The sequence below is a fragment of the Mastigoproctus giganteus genome, chromosome 4 (assembly GCF_048544385.1).
Source record: "Mastigoproctus giganteus isolate SK-2022 chromosome 4, ASM4854438v1, whole genome shotgun sequence".
Classification (NCBI taxonomy): Eukaryota; Metazoa; Arthropoda; class Arachnida; order Uropygi; family Thelyphonidae; genus Mastigoproctus; species Mastigoproctus giganteus.
The window spans coordinates 15536877-15559852 of NC_143578.1; the positions used below are offsets into that span (position 1 = coordinate 15536877).

The window sequence follows — 22976 nt, forward strand, 5'->3', positions numbered from 1 at the left end:
CGATATGCAACCACTTTCACAGGTCATTACTCACCACAACTCCGCTCCTTCCCACGCCACCATACACACACAGTAGCGACATTTTCCCATAGCTACGAAGAGATAACAGTAAACACCGCTACATTCCGACTCTCTGACCCCCTTCCGTCACCTGACACCGACTTGCCCTCTCCTGGTATCAGATGTGTACGTCAACCCCCATTTAACTGAAGTTACAGTCGCCAGCTGAAAGTCGAGGTCACACATAAGGTGGCATGTGTTTGACCCGTGTGTGTTCGCTTCATTCGACGCGTTTCATTTCGGCCGCTCAAACAAAACGAAAGGGGGGGTATCGGCGGGATGTTTTGTTTAACCCTTCGATGCCGTGTTCCGGTGCGGGAAGAGAAACTCGAGTAATCCATTAAGAGAGTGGCCATTTAGACATTCTAACGTCACTCTCCCCTCCATCAATCCACCCCAAGCAAACCCAGTTCCTCCAGACCACAAGTAAGGTTCCCAGAGAACTGGAGTACCAAACGTGCACGTGACGTATCCGTCAGTTTTCGGTCGGCCGTTAGTGGGTGTCAGGGGTCACGTTCATAAGAAGCAGGTGCCGACTATTGCTTGCCGATAGAAAGTTACCGCAGATCGTTGTAAACAAGTGAATGGTCACACCAAGGCCATCGCACCCCAACAGATGTATAATCAGAGTGAACCGCACCCTTAAGGGGAGCGGAGGAGGCACGAGCTATACAGGAAGCAGACATGTACATGAGGACAATCAACATAATGGCCAGTTTCCTAATCAGTCGTCCGCCCTACTTTTATTCTGAACAACGTACCGACACCACAGGACGCTTCGCAAGGACGGACTAGTTCGGCCTAGACCCCAAGGATAGCAAATATAGGGGTGTGGATAGGCAGGACTCAGTTGAAGGCTGAAAAGCATGATATGCATCGCGCTGAAAACAACCAGACCAGTTTAATCACTCAGAGGTTCTCGTGATATACTCCCCCCCCCCCAGTCCTCGGGTAGCGAACCCATTCCTTCAGTTCCTCTTAACTTTCATTACAAATAGAACGTCTTAATAACAAGAGAGAATTTTGAAGAGGCTCTTACTCCCTACATCAATATGACACCATTCCAAACAACCCACTAAACTTGAAATAGCCCTTTGACTGCCCCCAGTACAAGTGAGAGAGGGGATGTGCTTCCCCCTCTCTTTCACGGAGGTCAGTCTGAGGTCGCCCGCAGGCGGGGATCGACACGACCGCCCTATATTTTTGTCGTTTCTCCTGCGGTCAAGGGCTGTTACTTGTACCAGTCAGTGCACGTGCTGCCATGGAACACACCCAGCATTGCAAACCTTTATCGGAACGAAAGGGGTGGGGATATTACTGGTGTCGACTTCTAAGTCCCCAGTGAATTCCTCGTATTATTTTCCCTTTAGCTTTTGATTTACACTTGCATGACCCTTGTGTTACAATGCGGATATTTCCATATAAACCCCGATTTATATGATTCGACCTTACACTGCTCTTCCCACCACCTCTCCAAAATCTGATAAATTCTTTGCCAAAACTATGATCCACTTCAATTATGCGAATATTCTGCTGTTAAGGAAACTAAGTATGTAAATATTTAGTTTTAGATGCATTTATATATGCCTGACCAGCCTACTGCCTTCACCATGTCTGTCCGTCCGTCAGCGTGTAACAACGACTCCCGCGGACGTATTTTCGTTAAATTTTATTGATTGGATGAATGAATAGCCAGTATGGCGGATGCGCAGAAAAGAAATGTTCTCCGTTCGCGCATAAGAAGTAGCTGCATTTTAATTAACTAATATTCTTTTTGTTACCAGCCTACTAAATACATATATGAATCATTACTATTCGTTTGTACTAATCACAGCACGAACGTGAAATACCCGTTACTTTTCAAATGGTATTGAAATCCAGGAGAAAGTAGGTAAAGTATATTACTAAAATGTTGACTGCAAATTACGATTTGAGGTACGTGTTGCTATTTGTTTATTTTATTAAATCACAGGTCTAGGAAATACGTGTTGCATTTTAATTTTTATTGAAGATCCAGGAGTACATAAGTAAAGTATTACAAAACGTCGACTGAATATTACGTGTAATACTAAGTGCAATGATATGACAATTACTTTTATATATTCCTTAATTAATTGGTAATAGATTAATTAGTTATTTACTTTTTACTTCTGTTAATCATAGCAACAGAAAAAAAAATGCAGCTAATTTAAGTAATAAAACACCAACACGATTGAAATTCAAACCAACCAAAGAAAGTCTGAGACCAAATCAAATAATAATTTTACCTCCATAAGTTGCATTGCGCTGCTTCCAAACAAAGGGCCTCGCTGAAAGGTAAATCTAGGGGATATTCGGATTACTAGTTATCTGGTAATCTCTAGTTTAGACCACCTACTACGTGCATCTCCAAGTGGGATCAGGAGCGGCCCTAGATTAACTGCCAGCAACTGACAGTTAACCTAGAGCCATATCAAATCATCTTGTAACAAGCTGTGTTCAAATGCATGATGTTCGCAGTAATATTTGTCTTCCCAGTCCGACTCTTAATCTCAGGAGATTCGTGTCTGTCGAATAATCGATCCTGAGGCTGGTGAATCGGAAAACCATTCGTCATCTCAAGGAGTATTCCTCTCGAAAACTGGACTGGATCTCCTCGCACCTTACGATCATTAATCTTTAATGTTTCGATCCTAACAAAGCTCGGGTGTTTCCTTCAAACCCTTTCGGAATTTTCTTCGCCCACAGACATCGACTGAGCCCAGGAACATTCATTCTGATCTCGTGGGTAGCATAGTTGGCAGGATCGCAGTCCTCACACCGGGTTGAAGAGACCCGAGTTCAAGTCCTGTCAATGACGAGAGTAATTTTTATGGGCCTTTATCACAACGTGGTTGAGTAGCCGGTCTCAGGCGAGAGTAGCAGGGTTTTTTCTCCAGAAAGCAGAAAATCGACCTCAGAACACACGCAATTTACAGACAATATCACAAAGAAATATGGCCTAAGTCGCTGATGCTCCTAAAACCCCACTACAACATTCATTCTGATAATGTTTTTATTATTTATTTTATTTTAAATTTAATTTAATTTTTTAACCAGCTGTGGAAAGAACCTGGATTCGTGATGGCATGAAGCACCATAAACCGGAATTCCTGCGGCACGCTGTCCACATCCGAGGTCTTGAAGGCGTTCTCTGCAGGAATTTCGGTTCATGTTGACTGAATTGCTACCAACAGTTGTTGCAAAGCAGATATTTGTAGATCTCTAATTTAAAGAGTTTATCCCATAGATGCTCAAACTGGATCGATATCTGGTAACTGGAAGTTCACCACAGCAGACAAAATTTACTCTCATGCAGTGACGAAATTACGAGTCCGCCATCGCGTAGCTCCTCAGGAATGGGGAAGCCTGCGTTGATTTGGTATGGCTGCAAAAGGTTACGTGGGGCTGTTTGGCAATCTGGCGGGGGGGGGGGATTTGAATTTCTAATTTCGCCACTGCTCTCACGTTCCTGGAACCAGTTCTGTACAATTCTAGCTTTGCCACAAGGGACATTATCTCGCTGGAAGAACCCATTCGCAGATAGATACACTGCAGCAATGAACAGATGCGCCTCGATAGAAAACTTCCAGCTAAGCCGTGGCATCTGAACGTTACCACAAGTATCCAGAGGCCAATGTGCAGCATGAAAACACTCCCCATAACATGACACCGCCAGCCAGCATTTTTGCTACTTGGCTGGACTGATCTATGGATGCATGTTGTTTTCGCCATATTTTGATCTTCCCATCAGCGTTAAACAGTTGGAAGAGGGATTCACGCAACCAAACAACGTTTTTCCAATTCTCCACTGTCGGTATTTCTCAGCTCACTGTAACCGTACCTTCTTATTTTTAGTATCAAGCATATGGTGCAGGGAAGCCCCATACTTTTTTGTTCGGGTGTATAAAGTGGACGAAAAGTAGAAAAACCAACTTGAACATACTACAGAAGGTTGTTCCAAACATAACAAGTAGAAGGGATATATGAAGAAGAAATATTACTTCGCAGACTTGGAACTGAATTGCAAATGGATATTGAGGTTATAAATCCGAGTTATTCCCAGTAAAGGCATGTAATCTTGTCTGGAAACCTGAATTTTGCTGAAGATAAGCATTCCCGGGAGCAGAAGAGTTTTTTTGAGAGAAAAAAAAGACAGGACTTGGTTTTAGGAGGAGTACAGTTCTTTAAACATTGGAACTGGAGATCAATGTTTAAAGAAATAATGATGGATATTAGTTGACGCTGCTATTTGTGAAAAGTCAAGTTTTTCAAACTGAAAGGTGGACTGTAGTGTGCAATCATCGGTAAAACTATGGACAGGATTTCCAGTCAGTGGAAGAATGTAGGAAAAGAGTGGCTAAAGAAAGAAAAGGAGGGACTACTAGCATTAATATTGAGAAGTTATAATACAGACAGCCTTCTACCATACCATGAAGTGAGAGGTCAAAGCTGTTCCAGGATTTCTTTGGATAATCAGATATTTTCGGAAAGAATTTTGTGGAGAAAGCTAAGGTCGATTGGGCCTGTAAATCCGTAGTGATTGAAGCTTTAAGTAACTGCATATAAAGAAAATGACAAATTTCCTTTCAAGAGATTCAATGTTGTTCGTAAGATTAGTACAATGAGGACTCCAGATGGACGAGTAAAGTTCAACTTTCCGATTCAAGATTTTTAAATAATGTATCCATAACTAAGTTTTGATGAATTCGATCAGTTTTTTAGCTTGGTTGACAATGAGGAAAAACTCAAGTTTTCGAGAAAGTACTATTTTGATTTACGTTATGTGGTATGGAAAACTTCCTTTCAAACAAGAATCTGAACATTCTAAAATGATTCCAATCGGTGTGAATGTCATTAATAAAGACTGCAAATAAGAACAACCCATGCAAGGATCCTTGTGAAATACCAATTAACTTCAGCCCATGATAGCGGTTGGTAGAAGTTTTATGCTGTCCCCTGATTTTTTTTTAATTGAATTACTGAAATATTTATTTTTTTCGGAGATGGCACCAAAAGTGGTAGAACCAAACAGATTAAGGTTTTCTTCAATAGCAATGGAAATTTTATCTAGTCCAGCACGGAACCCATTTTTCATTTTTTAAAAGTGCAAAACTTAACTCAGAAAAGAGGAGTGGGGAAGTTCCAAAGTATTTTAGTTAATTGGATAGTTTCGTTCCATGCAACTCTCCCCCCCCCCCCCAACCAACTGTTTATAATGATATTTCAGGCAAAAGCTCCTGGAGATACCCACGCCCAAACTCGTTATCCCGCTTACAGAAACATCAGAATCCAGTTTCTGAGGAATCCAGGAAGTTTTTCGGCACGCGAAAGGATGTGCACGTGTGTGTGTGTGTGTGTGCGTGCGCGCGCGTTAAGAAAGTGACATCGCGTTATCTGCAAAAGGTTGGTAGCAAGCGCACGAAGCTTGGCGTCAGCACGACCTCGAGACAAGCAGGTGCGACCTACCATGAGCGTGCTACGCGCGCGGACGAAATATTTCCAGTGTTTTCCGCAAAGCGGTGTCACGCGCAGAACGACCAGATAAACCAGAGGCAGATATTAAAAAGAAAGAAGGAAAAAAAAGAATTCCGGAGCTACTGGAAAAACGCTATAAACGTTTCCTACACGAGTTCGTGAAACCTCCCAAACCTGTTGGCACAGCACGCATAAAGAAAATCATAAGCAGAGGTAAGCAAGCGACCAAAGCTTTTGAATAAACACTTGAGAGACAAAAAGAAAAAGAGATCTTTAGTAAGAAACAGCAAATTATGACAACCATACTGGAACTAGTGCGTATATGAATGTAGAGCTTTTCATCCAACAGATTTTATTTCACATAGACTTTGGGGGGGGGGGGGGGAAGTAACACAGAAAAGAATAAAAATTAGGGGGGGAGAGAGAGGGGGATTGTGTGTGAACGAAAAATAAAAAGAATTAAAGAAAAAGAGAGAGGGAAAGAGAAGAAAAACGTCACATGCAGAAGTGAGAAAATAAGATAAGGAGGTGGAATGACAGAAAGAGAGGGGGGAAATCGAAACGGTAAGAGATAAGGGAGAAAGAAACAAAGTTCAGAGAAACAGAGGGGGGGGGAATAGAAAAAATAGGAGAAAGAAAGATAAACAAATAGAAAGTTCAGAGCCTAAGGGGGGGGGGGGGGAAGAGAAAACAAAAAATTAAAGTTCAGAGCCAGAGAGGGGTGAATGAGAAAACAAAAAAATTAGAGAAAGATAAACATAAATAGAAAGTTCAGAGAGATAAAAACAGTAAGATAGGAAGCAGAAAGAGCAAACCGAGGGGCTGTTTGCAGAAAGGGCAAACCTATCGAAAGATAAAGAGAAAAAAAAAAAAAAAAAAAAACAGAGAAAGAAACAAGAAAACAGAAAAGAGAGTAAAGGGGAAAAGAATGAAAGCGAGAAAGTAAGAATGAACAAAAATGGAGAGAGAGAGAGAGAGAGGAAGGAAAAGATAGAGCAAAATAAGGAGAGAAAGGGAAAAAAAGAGAAAAAGCACAAATCAAGAGAATGGAAAAAGAAAGAAAACAGAGAGGGAGAGAGAGAAAAAGAAAGAACGAAAAAGAGATCAAATGCAGTGAGAGAGAAAGGAAAAAAATATAAAACGTAAAGAGAGAGAGAAAGGAAAAGAGATAAAAACGTAAAGAGAGAGAGAGAGAGGGAAAAAAAGATAAAACGTAAAGAGAGAGAGAGAAAAAAAGACACACAGAGAGGATGTTGTTGTTGTTTGGTTTTTTTAGGAGCATTAGCAACTAAGGCCATATTGCTCCGGGATATGCGGTCGTCATTCCCTGACCTTTCCGCATCCTCCGTATTTGGTGGTGACGGGCTCGAACCCCGGTCTAATCAAGAAGCGTGTGCTACGCACTGCTGCTCCTTCCCACCTGGCTACGGAGGCGCCCACACAGAGAGGAAAGGTTGTACTGTTAATTGGAAATCACTGGTAGGTTTAAGCATACGTGGGATAAGCGGCCGCTTAGATCCCCCAAAATTAAAGATCCCAAACTTACTATATCCAGGGCGCTGTATGTGTTTCAAAAATGTTCAGAAAAGGAAAAATTTAGTTTTGCTCAATTAAAATTTTTGATACTATTCATAAAACAGAAACATAATAAATATAAACAAAAATCAAAACAATATAATTGTTTATTTTTGCACCTCCCTATCTCTAACGGGCCCTTAGCGAAAATACTTTATCGTTTCAAATGAGAAGTGGTTCACCCCCCGTGTGAGGGTGCAATATATTTTTTTTTCTAAACTTACAATAATATTGAGGTCTCTGGACAAGACATTTACCAAACTAGAATATCTCTTCTCTAAAGCTTGCCATCAGCATAACCAGATCTTTAAGGATCATTAATTTCTCTACTCAAAACCTAAAATTTTCCTTGACATTTTATCCAACCGTTAAACTAAAAACTAATCGTAGTGAGCATTTTATACTACAATTTGAAACCAAGATGCTAATCCGCATCAAGTTGAGAAGCCATTCCCATACTTCATTTCATTTCTCAAACCCCGAAGTTACCATGGGAACTGAATCAATCTCACGTTTCAACAGATCGGCCATTCAAATAAGAGTATTCACACACTAGAAATGTAGTACCAAACAAGAGCGTAACTTAATGAAGTAACCGAATCCTTTTAATGCGAATTAAAAAGTATAAAAGCCATTTTTTTTTACTTAAGAGTTAGGGGAAAAAAATCCGAAAAATATATTCTTGTCGACACCAGACCAGACAGGAAATGTGACTAAAAAAAAAAAAAAAAAAAAAAAAAAAGTCTCCTCCCAGGTTTAGGTTTCCAAATAAAAAACTAGAATGAATAGAAGAATTTAATCCCCATTATCCTTTTTCTAATATAACGTCTCTCCAATTTGTTCTGGTTGTATATTTTATATTATTCTCATACTTTTGACTTGGTTTTTTTTTTTTTTTTTTTTTTTTATTTACTTACTTATATATAGAGTAGCTGTTTAAATTTTCAAGAATGTGGGGTACAAAAATAACTTGAGATTTAGCAGACACCCCTTCTGTAAAATGAAGGGCTTACTGTATGTATCCCTCGATTCCCTTTTCTTTAAATTAATCTCATTTTAATATATTGTGTAATTATTGGATAATCTTCACTATTTTAAATGTGAAAGTCAAATATTTTATCCTCACTATGCTGTCTTTGAATATTTATAATTTTGTTTTTGTGGGTTTGGTGTCCAGGCTATAGCTTCTCAATTCACTCTTCTAGGTCGAGGGGTTCTCGGAACACTATATTCTTCCTTGAAAAGATGGGACATCGTCAATTGAATTCCTTGTATTCTTTCCCAGTTATTTACATTTATTATTCATTTGGCAGCCTTCATCTTATTCATTTTACTCTCTAAAAATTTTCATTTCTGTTTGTGACATTTTTAGCCATGTTAGGTGTCCTTCAGAATGCCAGAAACTATCTAAATATCCGTGGATTGCACTCTTAATTACTGCCTCTAAGATTTTTCATACCACTGAAGTTAAATTAACCAGTCTGTAGTCATCAACTTCACTCTTAGAACCGCTTTTATGTATTGGCAATATATTGGCACTTCCACAATCCAAAGATGCCCTCATAATTAACCTCAATGGTTCAATACACTTCCTCGCGCTCTCCGTCATTCGTCAGTAGAGAGTGATGCAAAGTACCTATTCAGTTCATCCATAATATCAGCTGGGTCGTTCAAGACTTTCCCCACACATAGTGTACAAGGGTCTGATCTGATTAGCTTTCTTCTTTGTTGTATTCATATACATGAAAAATTCTTTACTCTCTTAGTCACTGCTTTCTCATAGGCAACTTTGGCCTCCCTGACCTTATTTGCGGTACTGTCACAGATCAACATGCACCTGTTGTAGGCTTCAGTACTTTTCATCGTTCTATAGCTGTCCTATGCTATCTTTTTCTGCTCTATTTGACCAGCCACCTCCGCAGTCATCCATTTCGGCATCCTCCTCCTAAAATCTCAAATATATGAGATTTATATTTTATATCTCAAATATGATGAGAGTCCGCAAAACTTTGACGACTTCTACTTTTGTATGATGGACATATCCACGTTTTAAAAAGTCTACGGATCAAACCCCAACGTACTTGCTCCGATGCCACATAATGAACACTTGCCCATTTCAAATCCACCTTCCAGAGAAGAGCCTTCAAAATCGGATTGTGAATCTGGTTACACCTCAGAAGTCTGTTCAATCAAAATGCCACATTTACCTAAACCAGCAAGAATTGAATAACTTAGTTAGGGCCTTGGGCCTAACCAAATACAATGAAGAGCTCCTCACATCTCATTTAAAAGAGTAGAATCGATAAGAATCTGTCGTCAGGTCTGATGAATCCCGTTTCCAAATCTAACATAGTGATGGGTGTACTGGAGAAAGCAAAAAGCAAGAGACCATGGCATCTGAATTCACTGATGGTGAGTGTTCATTGTCTAACGGCCCCAGGTGTTCCCCCATCTCGAGGACTGTTTTCCTAGCATGCTCCTCTGATCACCGTTAATCAATATCCCGACGGGAATGTCTGCTTTTCTATTGTCGCCGACGAAGTACACCCCTTCATCATGATAGTGTATCCAAACAACTTTGGCGTCTATCAATACGGCAACGCGCTATGCAACAAGTTTCAGCAAGTTGCTAACTGATTTCAGGAACATGACAACGAATTCTCTGTACTCCCATGGCTGTCCACCTCAGTTGATCTCAATTCAATTGAGCTTGTTTTGGACGTACTGGAAAAGGATATCCGATGTTACGACCATCCACCTGACAATGTGTGGGCATTAGTGGACATATTGTGTAACACTACCACAGAACACCCTGCAAAACCATGTGGAGTCCATGTCAAGGCGTGTACGAGCTTTAGTACAGGCAAAAAGTGGTCCCACGAAGTATCAGGTAGGTGTTGCTGTTGCTAAGCTAACTGAGTACATGTTTCCAAAACATGTCTGATATAAGAGTGAAAGGTGGCTTATTTATTGGTCCACATGTTAAGCAGATTATTTATGAATTAGATGGCTTCACAAGAACTTGACGACATAAATGATTAGGGTTGAGCGAAATACCTGACAGTTGTTTCACCTTTTAGTGAAAAGCTTTCTTGATAACATTAAGATTGAAAATTTAAAAAGAACTCGTGGGCAAGTTGATTGAAAATTACGGCAAAATGGGAATCGGAATGTCCATCAAGCTCCATTACTAGCACACCTGGATTTCTTCAGTACAAATCCGTAAGACGTTGACAAAGAGCATGGAGAGACATCCCACCATGACATACAGTAATTGGAAAAGAGGTGAAGAAAGACAGTACAAAGCAATGCTGGACGACTATGGTTCGGGATGATCACACTGACCACAAAAGATGAAAATGTTCAAATATAGATTTTAAAAATACAACCCCACTAAATACATATTCAATTTTTTTTTTTTTTTTTTTTTTTTTTTGTTAAACCCGACGAGGGCTTCTACTTTTTTTGTGATTTTTTTTACGATGTTGGTGTTTACTAATAGCACAGATAAATATTTTTTTTTTGTACAGAAGTTAAAAACTTAATCATATTTGCAATTAGCATACCAAAATTTATAAATCAATCAATGCAGAAAGCCGCGGTTCCAGGATTTTCTGAATGTAGTGCTAAGGCAAGTATTTTGAGAAATCATTAACCTTTAACCATAATTACTGTACATCAGAAGGCAAGAAAAAGGTCCCCATCATTTTTACCATGGAGGGAGGCTATAGCTCCTTCAGCCCATTTCTGGGACCACCAATGAACACAGATAAACAGAAGCTTTTTGAAAATTTGTTACATGGAGTTATCATTATAAAGATGCACTCAACCGAAACGTTTTACAGTTAACTTTCCTCCTTTTGTACGTCCCTATTATTTATAGGACAACCCTTATCTTACATTTCCTCGTATTTGTTTGCTTATATTTTAGACAAGACTCTATTAACTGTAATGGAAGTGGGTTATTGCTTTCCGTAGAGCATAAAAAAAGATTATTATTAAGAATAGGATAAACCAGGGGTATTCAACCCGCGTCCCGCCAAGCTATTGTGTGAGAACCGCTCTAGTCCCTAACTCTAACGTAATAACGAATGTGGAGACCTTTAGAGAGAGCCCCCGTTGTGTAGCACAGTTGGTAGAACCGCCATCTTCCCCACACTGAGTGGAAAAGCCCTGACTTCGAGCCCCGTCCATTACGTGAGGAATTTTAATGGGCCATTTTTCAAAACGTGGTTGAGTTGGTCGGTCTCAGGCGAGAGTAGCATGGTTTTTTCTTCCGGAAGCTCTGGTTTTTCATCCAGCAAACAGAAAATCGACCACAGAACACACGCAATTTACAGCCATTATACACGGAGTAATATGGCCTTAGACGTTGATGCTCCTAAAACCCCACTACAACAACCTTAGGCAGATATATAGTCAATAATGGATCAGCAAGGTTGTTGCGAAACACTTATAAAGTAGTTAAAGGATTCTTTATGTTAACGCTAGAAGGAAAGGGATGAACAACATTAACCCACTAGATATGAAAGGAAAATTGATGATCCTGTTCAGGGCGAGGTTGCTGAAAAACTAAGCAGTTTGCATCTACACTTACCCACGAAAATGTTTTTAGGGATGGGAAGATCACAAGCACACCAAGTTATAAATGGGAGCGAAATGATTTTGTGATACTTGAGGAGAAGGTGGAAGAGAAATTTCTGAAACTAGAAGTAAATAAGGCACCTGGGGCGATTGGGATCTATACCGTTATATTAAAAGAAGCAGCAAACCTTTGGCCATAATTATGAAAGCAACCTTGGATTAAGAGGAGGTTCCTATAGATTGAATGCGTGAAAATGTCTCGCCTATTCACAAAGGAGAATCAAAGGGTGAAGTAAGTAAAGATGTGTAAGCTCGGCACCTCTCCCACAGAAAATAATGAAGTCGGTTGTTGAAAGAAGTATTGCAGAATCTTGAGAGGAACAGGATTATACGAAATTCGCAGCATAAGTTTGTTGAGAGAGGATCATGTCTGGCCAATCCGATTAGCAATTATGAAACAGTAACTAAGGAACTGGGTGGCGCCTCCGTAGCCAGGTGGGCAGGAGCAGCAGTGCGTAGCACACCCTTCTTGATTAGACCGGGGTTCGAGCCCGTGACCACCAAATACGGAGAATGCGGAAAGGTCAGGGAATGACCAGCGCATATCCCCGGAGCAATATGGCCTTAGTTGCTAATGCTCCAAATAAGAAACATACATAACTGGGTGAAAAAATAAATTTGACATCATATACTTAGATTTCAATAAAGCTTTTCCAACTGATCCATACAAAGATTGCTAAACAAACTGGAACAGTGTGGCATTGGAAGCAAGTTACTGGTATAGATAAAGGGATAGTTGAGTGGAAGAAGACAGAGGGTGGTTATCAATGAGCACTGCTCTTCTTTGACTAATGTTATTAGTGGAGTTCCCCATGGTTTAGTGCTGGGCCCATTGATGTTTTCAATATTTATTAATGATATTGATGAAGGTGTATCAGGCTTAATGTCTAAAGACCTAAAAAAGGTATGAAATGAAATTAGACAGATGGACTGAGAAGTGGCAATTGAGTTTTAAATTATAAATGCAATATACTGCATATGCAGGAGCGCATTAAGATCGGTTGAGGCCCCGGGCGCAGAAGAAAATATTGGGACCCCTTAAAAAAAGAGAGAGACAGATGAAAATAAAAATACATGTTAATCATTTTTTTAAATAAATAAAAAATATTATGTACTATTAACGTTTTATTTCCAATAAAATTTGAATATAATATATGTATAATATAATTAATAATAGCATAATAATAATCACAAAGTTTTGAACTAATAGTTGAACATATTATTATAGTTGAACTAATATGTTCAACTAATTTGTTGGGGTTTTGCGTGGGCCCTTCAGAAGTCGGGGCCCAGGGCGCGCGCCCGGTGCGCCCGCCGTTAAATCCGCCTCTGTGCATATGGGCAGGAGTAATCTAAGAATAACATAGTTAGGTGGCATCACACCCAAAGGTGGTGGAGAACAAGAGACCTAGGAGTAATTGTATAGTCCGATATGAAGTTCTCTGAGCAGTGCAAATAGGCTGCTAGGCGGGCATACGAGATTCTGTTGATATAGGAATTTTGCCAAGACGGATAAGAAAGTGATTATCTCATTATCTAATTTAAGAACTGTGGCAGAGAGGAGTAACCAAATTAGTCAAGAACAAAAAAGGAGCAGTCTTACCACGGAAAGACTTCGGTTTTGTAATTGCAGCGCTTGGACGTTAGGCACATATGAGGAAATCTGATTGAGTGAGTTTAAGGCTTTAACTGGACTGAGTAAACTAAATGTTGATGGTATTCTTATTCTTTTTGGACGACACACAAGGGAACATAAACTTAAATTGAAGAAGAATAGCTGCAGAATAAATATTTTAACATTTGCTTTCAGCCGGAGAGTAATCGTTGTTGAAACAAACTGCCATCTGACACTGTGGAAGTGGATGGTTTGAATAAATTTAAGAAAGAATTAGAAAAAAATTATTAGAGGGGATGGACAGATTAGGTGGGTATGGGCGTTATTTTATTTATTTATTTATTTATTTTTTTTGTCCAACATCCCATGAGCTTGCTTTCTTGCATCATCTTGCCACTTCTAATACTAAACGAAACGACGCTCAGTGAGAACAGGCTGTACACCGCCCTTGGATGGACGACGTTGCTACATAATCTTACATTTTTTCGCGTATGGTTATCCGGATTTCTTGAACCATTATCGAAATCAGACAGTTGTAAACCTAGTGAGGTCTGATATACCCCGGGGACACATTCAGGAGTCTGTTGTGTGCACAGTACTGCTGCCCACGAATTCTTCAAATCTGTCATTTTTTGACTTATGGGAAAGGAGCCTTTATCTCTAACTGGCAAGTTCATTCTAACTGGCAAGTTCATTAAGGTTTCAATCATCATTATTCAAATGTTTGCCCACATACACATATTTATACACACACTGTCCAATCAAAACATTATGACAACCCCCGCGTATTAGCAATCGGCCGTTTCTCCTCTCCTGGTAGTCAACGGGTCGCGGTGATAACCGGTAAAAGTGATAATGCAGGTTCGTGGCATGTGGACCATGCGAAGTACTTAATCGACATGGGCAAGAAGCGTGATCTAACGGACTTCGAAAAAGGGATGATTGTTGAGTACCGGTTGAAGGGCGGTGGCAGTATTACGGAAACTGCAAATCTTGTGGGCTGTTTCCGGACTGCTATCTTTAAGATGTTCCAAAAGTGGACGAATAGTGGACAGAGCAGCAGTTGCCGGACCAATGGCGGATGCCCACGTCTCATCGATGGTCTTGGCTGTCTTGCCTTGTGCGAACATACGTTCACCCCGCCATTGAGAAACTGACCGTAGACATTTTTTTTTTTTTTTACGACTAGTGTCCTGTAGAAGATAACTACGGTTGTAAGATTATTTATTCAAGTGTTATGATTAGCTAATCAATTGGGTCAGCTTTTTTTTCACTCTCTAGATGAGTTCCTATTTCCTCCCCTCAGGAAATTTTTACCTTACTGATTTTGTCACTACTTCCTGTGGGTAATGGCAGTCTTACATAACCACTGGAATTGGTCCGCTTTCCCGTGGTATTTACAAGTACTCGAAGCAGCTTTCCGGAAATTGCTACTTCTGTGTAGCCAACTGGCTTGAACACAACACTACGCACACAAATTACATATCTGGCCCTTTTACAGTAGTTCTGTTCATCATAGTGAGGCGAGGCAGAGTTGAACAAACGTTCTAGGAGCCGCCTTGAAAATTACACATCCATACATGACCATGGTCTTTAACCAGGGGACGAAAAGCGGTGTTTCCAAGACCACGATCCAAAGAATCCCTCCATACGGGCTCGAGCAGGCGCCCCGTCAAAGTCCCACTGATGCCATGGTCCAATAGAAACAAGTAGCAGAAACGATGAAGCGATAGCGTTTTACTATGGGGATGTTATTTGGGAGATCTCTTGGAACCCTTATACTCATAGACCGCACTCAGAATGATAAAAACTACCTACCCATTTTGGCTGATGAGGTATGTCCCTTCATTGTGACTGTCTTCAGGGATGTGTGTTCCAGCAGGATAATGCATCCTGCTACGTTACTGGTGTTGTTCGAGAGTGGTTCGCCAAACATGAAAGTGACTTCCAGGTACTACCTCGACCGCCGGATATGAATCCCACAGAATATTTCTGGGATTACGTGGATCGACAGATCCGGCGTTTGGAGCCTCAACTACGGACTATCGCAGATCTATGGGACATCCTGGAGACATGGTACAACGTACTTTCTGCAACAATCAGAGGCCTTATACAGTCCATGGCTTGCCGTGTAGCAACGATACTAGCGGCAAGAGGAGAATATAACCACTATTAGGTAGGTGGTCATGTTTTGGCTGGACAGTGGGAGATTGTGTCCTTATTACCAACCAATAGAAACTTATTAAAGTTGACACTTTCATGTTTATTGATGAGCTGAAGATTTTGTTCGATAGAAAGAACAATTTCTTCCTTTTTAACATGATGGATGCACACGGACTCAAAAAAAAAGTCAGAAACGAATGTTATTAAAATTAACTGTCCAGTAGTAAAACTGAAATATAACTAGAGTGATCTGGCAGAAAGCAAAAGATGGGAATGAAGTTTCTGAGAAATCTGAGGTCTTGTGAACATTATAAAAATACAAACGAATAATATCTATAATGGATTCCAAGTATTTCTTTTTGTTATCAGACTTAGACTGATTGAAAGCTCCGCGAGTCGAAGAATTTTGCAATCTTGATAATCGAGGGTGTACACTATTCTGAATATATATATTAAAAAAAAAAAAAAAAAAGGAAACAGAACTGGAGAATAGGAAAAAATGCAAGAGATAGAAAAAAAGTGAAAATGAGAGAAGGGAAAAGAAGTCAGAGAAAGAAAGAGGAACAGAGATAAAGAAAAACTGCGAGATTAAAGAAAAAGGAAAGAAAGAGTGGCACAGAAAGGAGAAAATGGCTATAACAGCATACATCACTACTCAATATGGATCTGCCCCATCCTGAACTCTTCAGAAAAATCATGAAAAATTCACGACAGCTACCCAGTAAATGAAAGTTCTTAAATTTCAAGGTTCTAACCGGAATTCACCCATACAGTAGATTTAGCACAACCCTATCGATCTGAAATTCCAGCATTGATTAGATAGCAGCGGTCCTAAAAAGCTCCCACCCGGGAAATGCGTAAATAAGTACAAGTACTGCAGGAAAGCTACTTTTCTTCATACGTGCCATGATCCCTTTGCATGGATGAATTAAGTATATACTCAATCCAGCCGCGGTTTGCAATTTGGCCTAAGGGAATTTATAATTAAACTGTCCTAGTTTCTTTAATGTATGAGAATTTCCACTAATTGGTCATCAAAATCGTCTGATCTTAATCACTTTCAACATTGGAATTGGACTAAAAATAAACAATTTCGCTAACAACTGTTGCCAGTTGTTGTCTGTGGTCCCCACCGTATTTCTATTACTACCTATTCTTCAACCATTCTTCCTTTTTCATCTATGCTTGCCACCAGAGGCGGATTTAACGGCGGGCGCACCGGGCGCGCGCCCTGGGCCCCGACTTCTGAAGGGCCCACGCAAAACCCCAACAAATTAGTTGAACATATTAGTTCAACTATAATAATATGTTCAACTATTAGTTCAAAACTTTGTGATTATTATTATGCTATTATTAATTATATTATACATATATTATATTCAAATTTTATTGGAAATAAAACGTTAATAGTACATAATATTTTTTATTTATTTAAAAAAATGATTAACATGTATTTTTATTTTCATCTGTCTCTCTCTTTTTTTTTAAGGGGTCCCAATATTTTCTTCTGCGCCCGGGGCCTCAACCGATCTTAATGCGCTCCTGCTTGCCACCATCTACTTCAGTAACACCCTGCAATATGATCCCCTTTTAGCGAAATATGATCTCTAAAAGGAGATCATATTTCCTGTCAGAACTAACCTAAATTGTTCTTGATATAAACAGGTATTCCACATAACTTGAGCAATTTTCAGTTTTACTCGTGTGTTATCTTCTGAATAACTATTAATCCTGCACTAATGGCAAATTCGACATTCGATGCCTGGCTACATCTGGGACGTCCCTGAAACACTCCACTAAAAATCCTTGACCATGTTCAAAAATAAAGCCCACTGGTAACAAGTATTTTAGTATTAGAATTAAAATGATGCAAGGAAGAAAAATTTTTCTACATTTGCAGAAAAAAAAGGGGGGGGGGGAAAAGGCGGGTTTCCCATGTCTTCCTAGCTGCTGCTTTATGTAGAAAGTATGGGTAGAGTACGATAAGGGTGTGAAACTTTTCAGTTAACTGAACGTCCTCCACCTTAGCAAGCACGGTAGTAAGCCTGAAGACTGGTTTCAGTAGAATCTCGAAACGTTGGCAAAATATCTTGTATGAATTATGTACTGAGAGAATAAATATATATTATCATTTATATTTATTTATTTAAATAAACACACACACAACGAAATTACCCAAATTAAGTACGTTATTTACATAAATAAAACTTTAAAACAGAACGTACATCTACGTTTCATAATTTGATATACATATAATTAAACTTAAGAATTAGTGATCAAGTCGCCAAAAATATTCTTTTAAAATAAAGCAGAATAACAGTATAAAAATTATAGAGAAATACAAAATGATTAAATGATTTTTAACTAATTTTGTTTTACAGAAGAGTTCATTTTGTTAATGTATGGGCATACATTACCCACAATTCATTGCTGTTAATCTACAGTTTGGTTAGTGTACACGTCTGAAGCAGAATCCACTGGATATTTTTAGTTCCGTGACCAGCTGACTCTTCGATTACGTCAGTTTACTGCACCATTTGGTGCAGTCCACCGATCCCCCCCCCCCTCAGTATTTTCTAAGAAACTCGATGTACCCCTTACAGTGTTTTAAATCGGGATTGCGTCCGAAGGATATTGTCAAATATGAAAATTGGTTGATTAAACACTTACATGAAATCCAATATTAGCTTTAAAGTAAGAGGGAGGAGCAAGTTTCAATTTTCAGGGGGTGGATGTACGTCAGGTTTGAAATTAGTTAAGATAAAAGCTGATATCAAGTTACAAATCTATAAGAAATACATTTAGAAGTTATTACAATTGACCTAGCAAAGTAATGCGATTAAAAAAAAAAGTTAAAACGAAATTCTTGGGGGAAGGCATGTAAAGTAGTTTCCCCCACTCCTTGAAAGGCAGATAACATCACCACATATTCAAAATTGAAGTAGTCCAATTAAGTAAGCTTTTGTCGTCATGGCGACCGTGCAGTGTAGGGGTTACATCACCACGCTGGGGTGTTACACCCCATAAAAGGACCAGGGTTGGAATGCTCGCCATGTTACGATGTAACCTTCTTTGAGTCACGACCATCCCTGCCAACTACACTTTAACCCTACCTCCGACATACTTCGAAGAATTAACACTACACAGAACGCTGCTTAAACTCGTGCGTACGGGAAACTCTGCGGGCACGTTTAACGTTGAACGTGACCGTCAACTAACCTTTAGTACGGCCACACGGAGCTACAAGTACACGCTTTCGTGCGTTGCTTACAAGAGTTTTTATACTTCACCCCTCCCTCCCTCCCTCCCTCCCCCCACGGTTAAACACACCAGCGATTCAAAATCTAAAACGATAGAAAGGTCCTTACCTGGTCACGTGCGAGGACAAACCACGTCCGCAAGATGACATTCAGTCGGCTCTGATGGAAGTTCTGGGTCGTCTTGACGCTGATGAACACATCCGCCAAGTCTGTGATTTTAGCCCCGGACGACCTGAGGGTGGCCTCGCCGTGCCGTCGAGAGAACACTGCATTGACCTCCGACTTACGGAACACAACACTATCCACGCCGTTCTCGGCCTCTGCATCTGATATCGAACGCGGAGCCCTTTCCTGAAATCCCGCACCAAGAAACTTCGCATCGCCATCTTGAGACACAGGCGAGTCTTCGGCGCCACGATTAATGGTCACAGGCCCGTTCGGAAAGTCGACCTGCCAAATAACGACTAGGATCATGTAGCAAAGGACCAGCACCATGGCTGCCGAGCCTTGAAGAAGTTTCTTCAAATAACATCGCATCTTCTCTCACTCATTCATTTCCAAAACACAAGCACGTTATGTAGCCATGGCATCACCGAGCTCGCCTTCCAACCGACCATTGCTATGTAGGCCGTTCTCTGTACGCATGCGCCAGCTATAACTTTGCTGTAGTACAGGTGGCTGGTAGAGGGCGCTCACAGCAGTTAGCTTTGATTGGCTCGCACTCACGACGGCCGTTTGCGAGTTTTCTCGATCAACAAGTGCGTGTCTTTAGTAAAGGCGAGGGAACCCATTTTTGTTAGTACTCGCGTCTGTTTTGGGCGTTTCTCAGGGTGGGGCAAAGTGGCTCTCGATATTCTGATTTTTCTTTCCAACTGCTTAAACTGTACGCCCGGAGACACAACTATCAAAAATGTTTGCTAGGCTATAATTTAAGCAATGTCTGAACCCGTTCTCAAGGTGACGGAATGTTGTTAGAACGAAAAAAAAAAAAAAAAAAGAGTCGAAATAATATCATAGCCACATCAAAATGTTGCTCACGAGGCAAATACCTTTTGGAGTTACACATTTAATGTTTGCATTATGCGCATGCAAACTGTCTACTGAAATAATCGCTCCTTCGTTGTCATTTATGGAATATTTTTAATTTTCCAAATATAGGCAGCTGCCTATGGCGCTAAATTTTGAAGGCGCCAAAGAAGTAATAACTACCGGGCTTTCTTGTTTGGCATTTTATAGGAGAAAGAAATAATTTTTATTCTTCCAGTCCGGATGGTTATAAATGTTCTCTGGTGTGAGACCAACATTGCAAAAATTGCTCTAGGACAATTAACTATTATCAGTAACTAGATAGAGGTTTTAAATTGTGATTAACTAATTACATGGCAATTGCTGCTCTCCCTTTCGCTTGCGGACATACTTGACTAGATTATATCATTCCGTTTCCGCTTTAGTCAGTAACAGGGACCATCACAGAAGATATTGTGTGGTAAGTCTCGAGCTCGCTCCTGACTAATAGGCTTCTAGGCAATGTCCGACTGTTTTGTAAATAGGAAGTTGAATCGTGACCTGTCACAATGAAGAGAATTTGTACATCTTCGGATTTAACAATCCCTGAGGGTAAAGCAATGTTTTTATAAATAATCTTTAGTGTCAGCAGCACAGGTTTTATGGAAGCATGTTTCAATCCTCATAACAGGGAGATAAAATCAAAGGACTTAATTTTTCCCTCTAATTTATTAGGGAGGAAAATTAAACTCAATTACAGTAGAACCCGGATAGGAAGTTTTCTAAGGGACAGGAGGTTCAGAACGTCTTACTAGGGAAAACTTCTTTGAAGGGAAAATCACCTAAGGGTATTAAATATTAACTACACAAATAAAAATATGCACATACATGTGAACGACCATATGAATTGTAGGAAAACTATCAAGAATAAAAATTGCCATTTAATGCAAAACAATATTTCTTAGTCATGAAAGTGAAGAGAAGCCAATCATTGCATCTCAGAATGTTGGTACAGCAGGCTCTCTCTCATCTTGTTCAGACTCACTATCAGTCATGTTTTGGTCTTCGTTGCAAATATCTTCAATACTTTGTAATTCGCATGCGATCATTGTCAACATCAATTCCTTCCCTTCCTGTTCATCACTTTCAACACTATCAACATTTTCTTCTATATCATTATAGAAACCAGCCTTTTTAAAAGAATTAATTATAACAGTAGCGTTCAGTGTATCCCATGATGCTTCTAGACAATGCATTGCATCTAATAAAGAAATTTTGAACTTTTTGGTTTTACAAGGGTAAGCAATTTATGTACAAGGTACTTACGAAAATGCATCTTTAAAACTTCGATCGCTCCCTGATCCATTGGTTGCACAACTGACGTGGGATTCCCAGGGAAGAACTCCACATGGATTTTATTTAGTGCTCATTGTTTTTCGGATGAGCAGGGCAGTTATCGACAAATAAAATAATTTTTCTATTCTCTCCTGCCATCTTTGAATCTAGAGCTCATCAAGAAGAACACAGATCAGCCACGCTGTTTTATTGTTCCTATATTTACATTTAGGACCCACTAGCATCGTAATTCTCTCCTTACTCAGTCTACCACCATGGCAATTCTGTCCTTTGAATGCATGTCTTATTAGGAAGTAGGTTATAAAAGAGCCCTAATTCGTCAACATTAAAAATATATTTCTATATTGTTCCATCAAAACATGTAGTTTCCTTTTTCTCAACACATCAACTTATAACATATTCACATTAGAAGATTCTCCACAAATTACTTTGTAAACTAAACCATATTTCTTCTTAAATCTATCAATCCACCCACTGGAAAGAATGAAATCCACTCTAAGCCTATCAGCTATTTCGATGCCCTTCTCTCTCAACAAACTGCCATTAACTGGAACATATGCAGCAGATATCTGCTTGAACCAAACCACTAATGCCTTCTCCACATCTCCACATTTTCCAGTTCGTCTTAACTTTATATGAAACGTTAAGGGCATTTGAGTTCAACACTTCTTTTCGTGACATACACTGTGCTGCCACTTTATTAGGTACACCAACCTAGTAACGTGTTGAGCCTCCTTTAACCTTCAAAACAGCCTGAATTCGTCTAGGCATGGATAGAACAAGATGCTGAAAACGTTGTGCAGGAATGGAGTACCATGCAGACATGTGTCACGCAGTTCCTTGAGATTCGACGGAGGTGTAGGCCTGCAGCGAACAGCCCTTTCCAGCTCATCCCAAAGATGTTCAATAGGATTGAGATCCGCTGACTGAGCGGGCCACTGCAGCAAAGAAAAGTCATTGTCATGTTCCTGGAACCATTCCATAGTGATCCGGGCTTTGTGCACCGGCGCATTATCCTGCTGGAAACCATCTGACTGAGGATAAACTGCCAACATGAACGGATGCACTTGGTCAGCAACGGTGTGGCATTCAGACGTGAATCTATGGGTATCAATGGACTCAACGTGTGCCAAGGAAACATTCCCCACACCATAACACTGCCCCACCACTACCTTGCACAGTAGTCGTCAGACATGACGGGTCCATGGATGGATTCATGTTGTTTTCGCCAAATTCTGAGCCTTCCATCAACATGATGCACCAGGAACTTCGACTCGTCAGACCAAAAAACTGTTTTCCAATCCTCGATAGGCCAGTGCTGGTGTTTCTGTGCCCACAGGTGGCGTGCTGTCTTGTTCTTCATTGATAAAAAAGGTACGCGATGTGGCCGTCGCCTGTTGTAGCCCATTCGCGACAAAGCGCGACTAGTGGTCTGTTCGATATTTTGTTCTGCGCACCAAGGTTGTATTCTGACGTAATGTGCGACATTGTGGCCCATCTATTTGCTTGCACAATTTTAGCCATCCTTCTCTGACCTCTCTCTTCAACAAGCGCTTTTCTTCTACAGGAGTGCCGTTGAGAGAATGTTTTCTGTTCGTTGCACCATTCTCGATACACCCTTGAAACTGTGGTGCGTGCGTGAAAAGTTCAGGAGAACTGCCGTTTCAGAGATGCTTTGTCCAGCACGTCTTGCACCTACCATCATGCCACGTTCGAAGTCCGTTAGATCACTCCTCTTCCCCATTCTTGCTACGCTTTGTACACTTAACTGATACTAGAAAGATTGTTCTGCTGAATTTATA

At 40.1% G+C, this 22976-nt stretch overlaps 1 protein-coding gene across 1 annotated transcript in view; it reads right to left on the reverse strand.

Annotated features, from left to right (window-relative positions):
• fng (Fringe glycosyltransferase) overlaps window positions 1–19436 on the reverse strand; it is a 54618-nt gene extending 35182 nt beyond the window's left edge. The window contains exon 1 of the mRNA XM_090371380.1: window positions 18922–19436. Coding sequence (XP_090227506.1) covers window positions 18922–19350 — 429 coding nt within the window. The 5' untranslated portion in view covers window positions 19351–19436. The remainder of the gene's footprint in view (window positions 1–18921) is intronic.
• Between the last annotated feature and the right edge of the window lie 3540 nt (window positions 19437–22976).